The sequence below is a fragment of the Mustela nivalis genome (genome assembly GCF_964662115.1).
Source record: "Mustela nivalis genome assembly, chromosome: 11".
Lineage (NCBI taxonomy): Eukaryota > Metazoa > Chordata > Mammalia > Carnivora > Mustelidae > Mustela > Mustela nivalis.
In genome coordinates, this window is record NC_139030.1 from 20,700,528 (window position 1) to 20,713,593 (window position 13,066).

General features: G+C 34.8%; 1 protein-coding gene across 14 annotated transcripts in view; it reads left to right on the forward strand.

Annotated features, from left to right (window-relative positions):
* Positions 1-300: 300 nt before the first annotated feature.
* Positions 301-13,066, forward strand: part of R3HDM1 (R3H domain containing 1) — a 131,319-nt gene continuing 118,553 nt past the window's right edge. For 11 of the 14 annotated variants that reach the window (XM_082689284.1, XM_082689290.1, XM_082689291.1 and 8 more), the window contains exons 1-2: positions 301-438; positions 1,905-2,115. In XM_082689284.1, coding sequence (XP_082545410.1) covers positions 1,945-2,115 — 171 coding nt within the window. In that variant the 5' untranslated portion in view covers positions 301-438; positions 1,905-1,944. Of the gene's footprint in view, positions 439-1,904; positions 2,116-13,066 lie in introns of those variants that run through there. The other 3 variants (XM_082689285.1, XM_082689288.1, XM_082689289.1) reach the window with 2 other exon arrangements.

Consider the following 13,066-nt stretch of genomic DNA (forward strand, 5'->3'; position numbering starts at 1 on the left):
TATATTAGTTCCCTTGCTTTCTTCTCGTCTCTGCTTTTACTGCTAAATTCTCTAGGTGCCCTGAGTGATTTCAGGCTCACAAAACCAATACATGTCATAACTATTTTCTTGTTAGGACAAGAAAATAATAAATTCACCAATAGTAGCATTTTTAATTTCTAAATTACTAGATAGTGTTCTACTTCTCTTGGCTATTTTGTTAAAAGGTTTCCTTTTGTTTTAACTTTAGGACACTGAAAGGTATGATATATTTGATCCCCAACGGTCCATTTCAGCCCAGGAATCTACAGTGGTGACAAGGACATGGGACTCCTCCTGCCAGATTCCAGATGGTTCAATACACTTGACATCCTGGCTGACAACTGTGAAAAAGAACCTTGGATTACTTTATTTTATTTTTGTGGGACACCGCAATCCCAGTTCCATAGGATACTTCAGGTAATCTGTCTTAACACTTGAGAGAAAAACATATACCTTTTTCTTTCAAAATCTTAATAGAAAAAGCAAAGAGCCAGAGTATTTTAAGAAATGCCCTACCTCTTAGTAACCATATTGTGTTGAGAATAAGCCAATTAACTCTGGTATAGAATATAATTAATGAAGATTTAAATTCCATTTAGTCCGTCTGTGACTTTAGGATCTACTTCTCCCTCTTTTTTTTTGTTTTTTACCCTTTTCAGGTTGTCAAAAATCCATTTTATGGATTTCTGAAATTCAGATTTTTAGATATTTTTTAGATATTATTTAGATGTTTAGATATTTTTTCATTTATTTAGATATTTAATTGTAATTATGTTAAGTGATACATTATGGCAATCATTTCACAGTATATGCATCTATCAAATCATTAGGTCATGCACCTTAAACTTACTAGAAAAAATTAAAGTTGTTGACGTCAAGTTCTCCTTTTAAACATCACATTTCTTACAGGATATAAATTGACACCTGTCCCTCATACATTCTTATCTGATATATCCAGTATAAGGTCCCCAGTGTTTTCTTAACCTCACTAAAGATAGGAAATATATGGATGGAATATATAGGAATATATGGAAATATATGGCATCTTATGGATTTGATTTCCTGAGTGTCTGGCAATACTGTGTTGTTAGGCACTGATTCACATTAGTGAGGAGAGTTTTCAGTGCTTGATTCCTAAAGTGGACTGTTAATGCACAACCCAGCTATGTTTTGTATACCATGTTGCTGTTTATTTATTTATTTTTTTTAAATTATTTCCTTTTGGAATTGAAGGAAAATTCAAGAAATTTAGAACTTTAGGAACCTAAATGAAAGCTATAATAGGAACACATTTTTCTTACAGGATGATACTCCTAACATCCTTTTAGAAAAAAAGATTTCTCATGTTATCTAAGTATGTTTTTTTTATAACTCTACAACATTACGTTTCACTTTGTTATGGCTCACTCCTTTAATGTTTCTTAAGACCCTTTAAAAGTGGTAATGTGCAGGTGCTTACGTGTCTAAATTAGTTAAGTGTCTTCCTTTTTCATAATAATGAAGATCAAACCTGGCATTGGGCTCCCTGCTCAGTGGGGTATTCTGCTTCTCCCTCTCTCTCTGCCTGCTGCTTCCCCTGCTTGTGCTCTCTCTCTCTGTCAAATAAATAAATAAAAATCTTAAAAAAAGAAAAAGGGCGATATGTGCACCAGAATTACCTCGTATCCTTATTATAGCTCTTAGCTTGTTGTATTAGGCTTTTTTTAGATTTGTGTATTTCTGCCACTAAGCTCTATACTCTTTGAAAGCAGGAAACTTGCTTCTACCTATGTAAATTCAATGTTGTTCCTGGACCATAGAGGGCGCTTAGTCAATATTGTACAGTAGGTGAATTTAAGACATGTTTCAAACTGAATTTAATTTTTTTTCCCTTTCTTGCTAAGGCTTCAAGTTCCCTGTAGAATTCTAAAATAACCTTTGCTGATGAGGATGTCTGATACTGTTACTGTAAAAAATGAAACTGAAACAATGAAGGATTTGGAGGCAGAAATGAAAGATACAACCAGAGTTGAAAATCTTATCAAATCAGAAAACTATGGGAAGATTTTGGCAGAGAAGAATGAACGTTGTATTGACAACAATATTGATTTGCAGGTAAACAGGATTTTCTCTTTGGCTACAAATACTAAATACTCAAGATGTAGTTATACTCTTCATACCAAACACACTTTCAGAATTGCAAAAGGGTAAATTGACCCTTTGGGACATGTTGACCAGCTGGTTTTCAGTGTTCTGGAATAGCTTGTTGAGTGTAGCTCTTTGAATTGCTTATATCTTTAATTTGTTTTGTATTTACTTGTAATGTAATTGTTTTTATTCGTATGTGGCCAGTATGTTTTTTATTGGCTTTCTACTTTTTCATACCACTCTGCAACTGTTAGTGTCGTGAGAGTACAGAGTCTAACCTAAGAGCCCTTAAAGGAGAGCAGAATAAGCAAGGTTGAAAAAACTGTAGTTCTCTCAGTAAAAACAATCCTCCAGCGAAGCAATCATCCATGACTAAGAAAAGTGGTTGGTGGGGAGAAAAGAAGTCACTTGAGGCTTTTGTCACTACACATATATGATGACAGAATTAACTGTGGAGAAGGCTTTTAATTCCAGGCATAGATGGAAATTGATGAGTTAGTCAACAGATTCAAGATAGGTAAAAAATTATTTCAAGTAGTACATACATTCACTTCTAAGTGTTCCAGTTATCTTCTTGCTTTAGAAGACATTACTGCAAAACAAAGGACTAACAATTTTTAAACACCATTTAATTTTTTCATATTATATGATTCGTAAGCCAGGAAGACAGAATAAGGGCTTGGCTTACTGAATTTTCTACTGCACAAGGTATCAAAAATGTTTTTTGCTGGTATTTAACTGACAGATGGGCTGGCATAGAAGGTCCAGACTGTTTCACCCACATATCTGGCACCTTGGTGGGAATGGCAGAAATGTATTCTCAGCTGGAACTGTGAGCACCTACCTATGGCCCTTATAGCATGGGAGACTCCGGGTAGTTAGACTTACTGTGTGACGACTCAGGAGTCACAAAAACCATGTTCCAAAAGCCAAGCACAGCTGCAAAGGTTCTTTTGACCTAGGCTCAGAAGTCTCAGAATGTCTCTTCCTCTTTCTTCTTTCAGTGACATATGTCAATAAAGGTAACCCAGATTCAAGGGAAAGGGAATTACAGCCTGCCTCTTAGTAGGAAAGACCTTTAATCTGCCACAAAAACTTACCTTAAAATACTATTTCTAACTCATTTGTTTTAGTTTAGTCCTGTGAATAAAGAATTCTACTTTGGGAGAAAGTATTTTATTATTACTCTTATCACTCTTAATATATCCTGAAGATCTTGAGTGCTATATGAGGGCTATTTTTTTTTTTTTAATAAGAAGGTTCTTTTAAAGGTTATATCATTCCTTCATTCAGTCAAAAATTTGGTTTATTCTCCAGTATGTGCCAGAAATGTGTTAGAAAATGAAAGCAACTCACACAGCTATTAAAAAAAAAGGCATTTAGGCCCCACTGATTAAGTATAGTCAAGTGGTAATTACCTAAGAAATTGGGAGAAATAACATACTTTTTCTAGTCACTTTTAGTAATAACACTTTTTAAAACAAAAAATTGCTAAGCCTGCAATCACTATACTAGGTGATGGCAGTATGCCAGTATCCTAATTAAATCAGAGAAAATCTGCTAAAATTCTGTTGTATTCATGATTGAAAGAGTATATTTCCTTTTAGTCCCTTTTTTATACCTAATGTTCACTCATCTAGGTCATGCTAATAAACAAGTGATTAATTTGGATTATTACATTTCCTGGTATGTCTGTTGTGTTACCCTTGGTAATAGGCACAAGAGCATTTTGATGACCACAATTGAATCAAGGCCCCATTGTTGATATTATAGGAAAATTTCACTCATTCATCAGACGCTTATTGAAAGCCTGTTCTATGCCAAGGACCTACTATAGTAAGCAAAAATGGACATGGTCTTTGATATCATATTCCATATAGAATTATGACTGTAAAGATTGGAAAGAGGAACAAAGAGAACATGAGTATTCATTTTATGTTAATCCATTGAATACTATTTTCATAGTTTATTCAAATGTTTATTAAGAATTTACTATGGGTGAGAATATTTACTCTGCTTGGAACTTTTTGAGATCCAAGGTTCCTCCATACAAGGTGTCTGGCAAGAAGAGGCTTACAGTCAAAATAACTTATATGGGAGAGATTTAAGTAATGGGAATTAGGAATGAAAGTAGATTAATAAGTAGAAAAGGTTTTCCTGTATGTTCACCTAATATAAAGTCAACTGTGTTAGACATGAACAGAGAATAGAGTCTTGTTAAGAAGAATACGGCTAATACAAAGTTACCTTTTAACTTAATACAGAGTTCCTCTTTATGAAATGCCTTTCTTCTGACATAGTAGGAGACATTTCATCTTTCTTTGGTATCTCTAACATCCTGGCTAAAGATTTAATTTTAATAGCAACTATTATTAGGGGAACCATGGTGGCTCATTTGGTTAAGTATGCAACTCCTGATCTCAGTTTAGGATTATGAGTTTGAGCCTTGAAAATAGCAACTGTTTTTTTAAACTCAAATTTAGATGTATTTGCCAACTAACATAGGTTTCCCCTTAAGAATTTTGAATAAACGAGTAATTTCCTCCTTTCTTCTATATCATTCTGAAAGTGAACTACCATGAATAAACTTATGTCCATTGTCTTGCTTCAGCACAGTAACACTTGAAGTGACCTAGGGAAATGAAAATGTTTTCCTCAACAATCATACATTTTATACATCTCCAAGTCTTAATTTCCTTACCATCCCCTTAGTGTTTTATTTAGAAAAAGTCTTTTTTTTTTTTTTAAGATATTTATTTATTTGAGAGAGAGAAAGTGAGAAACAGAAGCACAAGCGGAAGGGGAGGGGCAGACGGAGAGGAAGAAGCAGGCACTCGCTGAGCAGGGAGTTCAACGCAGGGCTCCATCCCAGGACCCTGGGATCATGACTTGAGCTGAAGGCAGATGCTTAACCAGCTGAGCTACCCAGGTGCCCCTAGAAAAAGTCATTTTTAAATGAAGGGATATATTAGCTTCTTTAATACTATAAAGAAATCTTTAAGTTTTTTACTATTTGTTAAAGATAGCATTTACATTAAAATTTTCATCAAACTAGGGAGAGGCCAACAGACATTGGAAGTATGTAATTACTTTATCACCATGTTGAATTGTTTTAAGTAGAGACTGTCTCATAGAGCTTAACCTTTGCTTTGGGAAGTAATTCTCCTTGCATGACTCTCTACTTTTTAAAAATGTTAGTTGTGTTTTTCATTCAGAGTTTCGTTTCAGGTTATAATTTTTTATAGAATTTTAAGGATTACTTCCTTAAGAATACTTTAGTGCTAATTCAAGCAATCTGTGTACATTAATATCCAGAAGTTAACTTACCCATGTAATTGCCATGGAGTTGTTCTGAACTATTGATTATGGTTCCAAATAATGGTACAGAGTTTTTGCTTAGTAACTTTTCTACTGCCATACCTATTCCTGTTTCAAATCTTACAAGTTACATATTGGACTTTCTGTAATTATGAAGTATGTAGAAGTTGGAGTGGTGAGGAGCCAAGTTTCTAAATTTTGTTTGACTACAACTAATCCTTAATATGGGGTGAATGGTGAGGCCAGGGGAGGAAGTGTTTGCTTTGGTCTTCTTTGTATAACTAATTTATATGATGTCTGGCACTTCCTTTTTCTCAGCAATAGAATTTTCAGATAAAAGTTAGGGTAAATTACTTATCTTGATTTTTTGCAATAATTTATTTGAAATGTAAAATTAGGAATCTTGTATTCTGCTTACTTATTAATGGTTCATATTCAGCTTTCCCATTTTTATACAGTTGTATCTTTACTTGACAAATGTTTTGTCTAAGTGTGTTCATCTGTGTACATGTGTATGTAAACACGATCCAAAGCTTATTTAGAGCAGTTTAAACAATGGTCTCTCTTCCAACAAACTATTTATTGAACAATAGTATGGCCAGTTCAGTTTGTATTGGTTACATTTTTTTGTTTCAGTTTTTGTTTCTTTGCATTAAGTTCTAGATCTGTATACTGTACTTGTGTTGTCTTTTGTTAGTATTTAATGAGTTCAACTTTTAAAACTAAAATTCACTTCCCATAGTATACTTTAATTTTTTAATTATTTATATTTAAATTATAAAAATATTTAAATTATAAGGATTCGGTAATCTTTCTGTTGAACCTGGGTTATATGTGCATAAGATAGCTAGCACTTAAAAACATATTAGCTTTTCACGGTGCTCCCATTATTACATGTATAAAGTAGTTCATTTCTTACAAATAAAGAAATCTTTTTACGTAATATTTTACTTTCTTCAGTAATTTCCGTGTGTAGCACCAATGGGATGCTGAGATCCTTAATCTTTAATATGAGGGGTAACTGTACACCAGATAAGTCTGAGTTTCTCCATGGACTTTTCCTTAGAGTCTAAGATTTAGGTTTTTGGATATTTAATCTTGTGTTCTTTTGCCCAGAGTATTAAATGATGTATTAAATTACTTGGCAGTTTATTGATTTAAAAGTCCTGTCTTCCAACTCATTATTCCAGTAGAAATGATCAGCCCAACTCCATGGTTTTTATTGCTGCTGACTGTTAGCTAGACATTTGACACTTTAATTTATTATCTCCTCCAGCATAATTACCATAAATTCTTACTATTACCTTGGAAAGTACTGAGCATTAGTAAACTCTTCAAGATGTATTAGGAGTCTTAGTTGAAGCATTTTAACCATTATAATTTATTTTGTTCATAGTAATTACATATGAAAAGTGATCCCCTTTTTGAAATAGAGTTCCTCTTAATTGAGGGTCTTTAAGGTGGCTATTTTTATGTGAACACACAATATAACTCATAAAGATTATTCTTTCTTAGAGTACTTAATTGTTATGGTGGTTCATCATTTCTGTATTCCCACATTTTGTTTTTTATGTTTCTTTTTTTCAGTTTTCTTTTGTAATAAAGAGCCTTCAAACAGATTTAAACTGCCTTAGTAGTACAGGGAAAGGTAAAGAAAACTACTGAAACTATTAGACCAAAAGAGACATTTATGGTTAAGGGAAAAAAAAAAACCAACCCTATGTAACATTACTTTATATTAAGTTGACTGCTTAGATTTAAGTTTCTGTTTCTTTTGTTGTTAGTTGTAAAACACTCTGGTGTGGCTAAACAATTAAGGTACAAGTAATGTTTTGAGAATCCTTCCACATTCATATTCTGAAACAAATTTTAGATCTGTTTAAAGTTCCTTTCTTGTAAACAAAAGACCAAAGTACTAAAATCATCAATGATGTTTACTTTTCTTTGCCCTCAAAATTTATCTACAGGGCAGTAAATTTAATAATAGTCAACATTTATTGTGATATTACACCTTAACTACTTGTTACTAAATCTTGGTTTTTCTTCAGGCTAGTAGCTTGTAGTTCTGACCCATTTCAAACTGAAGTTCTTTAAGCATATGTCATATTCTGCATGCATTTATTGGCCTAATACATGTTTTGTATCAAATAATGCTAATTATAAATTGGGGACCTTGTCCCTTAGCATCTTTCTAGAGATGTTAAGGTTTGTTAAACAACCTACTAAACTTTTACTGTGCCAATAAAATGCTGGTAAAAATGAAAAACAAAACAATGGAGAAAATCAGTGAAACCAGAAGTTGCTTCTTCAAAAAGATCAACCAAATTGGCAAAACTTTAGCTAGATGGACTAAGGAAGAAAAGTCTCAAATTACTAAAATCAGAAATTAAAGTGGGGACATTACTACCAATTCTATAAAATGAAAGGATTACAAGAGGGTACTGTGAATGACTGTGCACCAACAAATTGGATATTGTAGATGAAATGAACAAATTTCTAGAAACATAAAACCTGACAAGGCTAAATCATGAAGAAACAAAATCTGAAAAGACCTGTAGCTAGTAAGGCAATTGATTCAGTAATCAAAATTCTTCCAGCAGAGAAAAGCACCAGACCTAATGGCTTTACTGGTGAATTTTACCAACCATTTAAAAATCACAGGGGTTCCTGGGTGGCTCAGTTGGTTAAGTGTCCGACTTTTGATTTTGGTTCAGGTTGTGATCTCAGGGTCATGCCATCAAGCCCTACATTGGACTCTGTGCTCAATGGGGAGTCTGCTTGATATTCTCTCCTCTGTCCCTCCACCCGCTCTCTTTCTGTCTCTAAGATAAGTAAATACATCTTTAAAAAGTAGTGCCAATCCCTCTCCAGCTTTTCCAAAAAATTTCAGAGAAGGATACTCTTCCTAACTCATTCTTTTTCCAATATTACCATGATACCAAAGCCAGACAAAGATGCTAGAAGAAAACTAAAGAACAGTGTTCCTTGTGAACATTGATGTAAAAATCTTTTTTTTTTTTTAAAGATTTTATTTATTTATTTGACAGAGAGAAATCACAAGTAGATGGAGAGGCAGGCAGAGAGAGAGAGAGGGAAGCAGGCTCTCCGCTGAGCAGAGAGCCCGATGTGGGACTCGATCCGAGGACCCTGAGATCATGACCTGAGCCGAAGGCAGCGGCTTAACCCACTGAGCCACCCAGGCGCCCATTGATGTAAAAATCTTTAGCAGAATACTAGTAAATTGAATTCAGCAACATATGAAAAGATTACATGCCCTGACCAAGTGGGATTTATTACTGAAATTCAAGGATGGTTCAACAGATGAAAATCCATCAGTGCAAACATACTATGTTAACAGAATGAAGGGAATAAAACATTTGACCTTCTTAATTGATGCAGAAAAGTCATTTCACAAAAATCAACACCCTTTTCTGATAAAAATTCAAAAAAGCTTCTAATGGAAGAAAACTACATCAACATAATAAAAGCCATATATAAAAAACCAATGTTGATCATAGATTTACTTAAAGCTTTTCCTCCAAGTTCAGGAACAAGGCAAAGATGCTGTTTTCACCACTTCTCTTCAACATAGTACTTGTAAATTCTAGCCAGAGCAGTTAGATAAGAAAAAGAAATAAAAGACATCTAAATTAGAAAGGAAGAAACAAAATTTTTGTAGATGATATGACCTCTTATGTAGAAAACTATAGAGATTCCCCAGAAATTCGTTAAAACTAATAAATGAATTTAATAAAGTAGCAGGAGACAAAATCAACACACATACACATGGGTTGTGCTTCCATAAACTAACAGTGAACAGTCTGAAAAGGACATAATAAAAGCAATTCGATTTGTAATAGCATCAAAAGAATAAAATACTAGGGCATCTGGGTGGCTCAGTTGGTTAAGTGTTCAATTTTTTATTTTGGCTTGGATCATTATCTCAGGGTGGTGAGATGGAGCTCTGCATTGGGCTCTGCACTGGACATGGAACCTGCTTAATTCTCTCTCTCACTCACCCTCTGCTCCCCCTTAAAAAAAAAATCAAGAGAATAAAATACTTAGGAATTAACTTCATCAAGGAGGTAAAAGATTTGTACAATGGAAACTGTATAACATTGCTTAAAATGACATAACTAAATGGAAACATCCCATGTTTATGAACAGATTTGATGTTAAAATGTCAGTACTACCCAAAGTCATCTGTAGATTTAATGCAATCCTATCAAAATCCAAATGACATTTTTTGCTGAAATAGAAAAACCCATTCTAAAATTCATAGGGAATCTGACAGGACCGAGAATACCAACGTATTTTTTTTTTTTAATTGTGGATTAGTTGACATACAGTATATTAGCTTGAAGTATACAACAGTGATTCAGCCTTTGTATACACTGTAAAATGTATACCTCAATAAATCTAGTTATCATCTGTCAGCATACAAAATTAATATAATATTGTTAGCTATATTCCCCATGTGGTGCATAATATCCCCTGTAACTTATTTTGTAACTGGATGTTTGTACTCCTTGATTCCCTTTGTTCATTTTGCTCCACCCTGCACCCACCAAAACAATCTTAAAAAAGAACAAAATTAGAGGACTCACACATTTCATTTTCAAAACTTTTGTGAAAGCTACAGTAATCAAAACTGTGGTACTGGCATAAAGACAGACTTACAGACTAATGTAAGAAAATAGCCCAGAAATAAACCCTTGCATTGCATATATGGTCAAATGATTTTTGAGAAGGTACCAACACCATGGAGAAAGGACAGTCCTTTTAACAGATGGTGACTGGGACAGCTGGATAGCCAAAGAAGGAAGTTGGAGCTTTACCTAATGCTGTATATAAAAATAAACACAAAATGAATGAAAGACTTGAATATAACAGCTAAAGTATGAAACTCTTAGAAGAAACAGGGCTAAAGCATCATAACTTTGGATTTGGCAATGATTTCTTAAATATTGTCACCAAAGGGGCCAGCCAAGAGGGCTTTTTCAGTCCCTAACTAACCCCAGCTCCAAGACACCCCAGTTCCCAGGGGTACCTGCTACAATCTGCATATCTGAGAGAGAAGAGGCGGTGGAGCTGGGGCTGCCAGACCTATTAAGAGTTGACTGCTTTAAGGAAGTCAAAGGGTGAATACCACAAAACATAATGAGGAAGGTATGGATTGATATCCCCAAGATTCTGCATCTCAACAACCTCCCAGCTGGTGTCTGTATTCGCTATCCCCAGGCCACTGGGCTTTACTTTGAACAATGAGGACATAAGATGCCTAAGGGAAAAGCACAACACTAATAAAGGAAAATAACCATTAAGCTATGGAAGCCACACCAACCAAATGATTAGTCACACCAGACACCCTGACCCTTGGGTGATTCCAGGAAAACACACACAGCCCAGAGCACGGATACACTGATCATGACCCCACAGACAACAGGAGGAAAGACAGTAGGCTGGTTCAGCATTATGAGAGAGGGACTCTGGCATTTTCAAGAAAAGAGTCAATACTGAGATCTGAAACAAGACTGTATTAGTCTTCTGGTGCCAGACCCAATGCCTGGGAACTGAGAGTATGTGTTCGGGTTCAGGGTGGAATATGGGTTTCCTTTTGAAAACCATGGACATCTGTGGAGGTTATCATCACCACCATTACTCATTAAGAACCTGAGGAAGAAATGCCTTGGAGGTGAGCTGCCCTCTGTTAATCCCATTGACATTTCTTCCCCCAAAAAAGATTCTGAGTTGACAAGAGAAGCTCAAAGTAATGATTGAGCATTTAGAATTTAAATTCATTAAACTCAAAAATTCAGAGCTAAAGTTTCCAAAGTTCATCTGAGCACTCCTTCCATTTTCCAGATAAATGGAAGTGAATTACCCAGGGTCACCTGGAGAGCCAGTGGTATAATTGAGACTCACCTCTAGTCTTCTACCTCCATTTGATTTTTCCAGAGCAGTGATATTCATTTTTGCTCAGCTACCCTAAAAGCCCCTTCTGTGTTTCAGTGCATTTTCTTGTAGCTGTTACAACATAGCAAAAAATGAGGACACTTCAGGGGGCATCCCTGTCCAAGGCTTGGACTTGCTTACTAATTTGTGTGACTTGGCTGATTAGAGTCAGATAAAATAGCCAGGTTGTTCTTAAGATGGATGGATTTTAGAAAGGGAAAATAAAATCCTAAGCTCACATGCATATATGCCACCAGTTGGCTCAGGAAAAGCTAATCAAGGCTAATCAAGGTTTGTTAGGCAGTGTTGGCTGTTGATTTGAAAGTGGTTTGAAGACCACCTTGCTTTCTTTTTCTTTTCTGAGAGCTTCTACTAGTCCATGAAAGGTGTCAACACAGATGATTCCACCCTAATCAGGATCATGGTCACTGAAGTTTGATCTTATACAAACAAAAGAGATGTTCAGTCAGGTGTATCAGAAGACTGTAGGCACAATTATTGCAATTGACAACTGTGGAGATTAGCAAAGTCTCCCTCTGGCCTTTATGGGCCAGTAGGAGGTATTTTTTTAAATGAGTGAAGCCTTCAAAGCTTATCCTTCAAAACAATGACTGACCCTCAGGCACCAGTATCAATTATCACCTAACTGAAAGAGCTTTTTACTAAGGGGCTGTGTCAGAGTAACGGATTTGCACTTGTAGTTATTGCCTTAATTCCAGTGTTAATTTTTCTCCATATACAACGTAAAGTATATGGAGTATTGTAGTATTTATAAAGCATAATTCTCACTGGTCTTACTCTAATCAGAATACCAAAGAGAACATAAATCAAAATCTCTAAAAGGGGGAGGAGAATTAAATTGGAACAAAACTTTGGATTTAGCAATGATTTCTTGATCTGACACTGAAAGTACAGGTAACAAAAGAAAAAAAGAAAAATTGGACTTCATAGAAATTTTTTTTAAATTGTGCCCTAAAAGCCACTGTCAACAGAATGTAAAGGCAACCCACAAGAGAAAACATTTGTAAATTGTGTATCCAACAAGTAATTAATAACCAGAATATGTAGAAAATTACTAAAAATACAACTATGAAACAAACAACTCTATTCAAAAATGGGCAAAGGACTTGAACAGACATTTCTCTAAAGAAGTTCTGTGAATGGCCAATAAGTACATGAAAAGATACACGTCATCATTAATTATTAGAAAAAAGCAAATTAAAACTACAGTGAGTACTATCTCATACCCATTAGGATGCATATCAAAAACCAGAAAACAAGTGTTGGCAGGAATGTGGAGGAATTGAAACCTTGTACACTCTTGGCGGGAATTTAAAATGTGACAGCCACTTTGGAAAACAGTATAGTTTTTCAAAAAATTAAAAATTGTATAACCATATGGTCCAGCAATTCCACTTTTAAGTATATAACCCTCAAAAAACTGAAAGCAGGATTTTGAATATATATTTGTATGCTGGTGTTCTTAGCAACATTATTGATGAGAGCTGAAGCGTTGAATGAATCCAAATGCATCCATCAACATTTGAATAGATAAGTACATTCTGGTATCTGCATACAATAGAATATTACTAAGCCTTAGGAAAGAAATTCTGCAATATGCAATAACATGGATAAACCTTGAGGT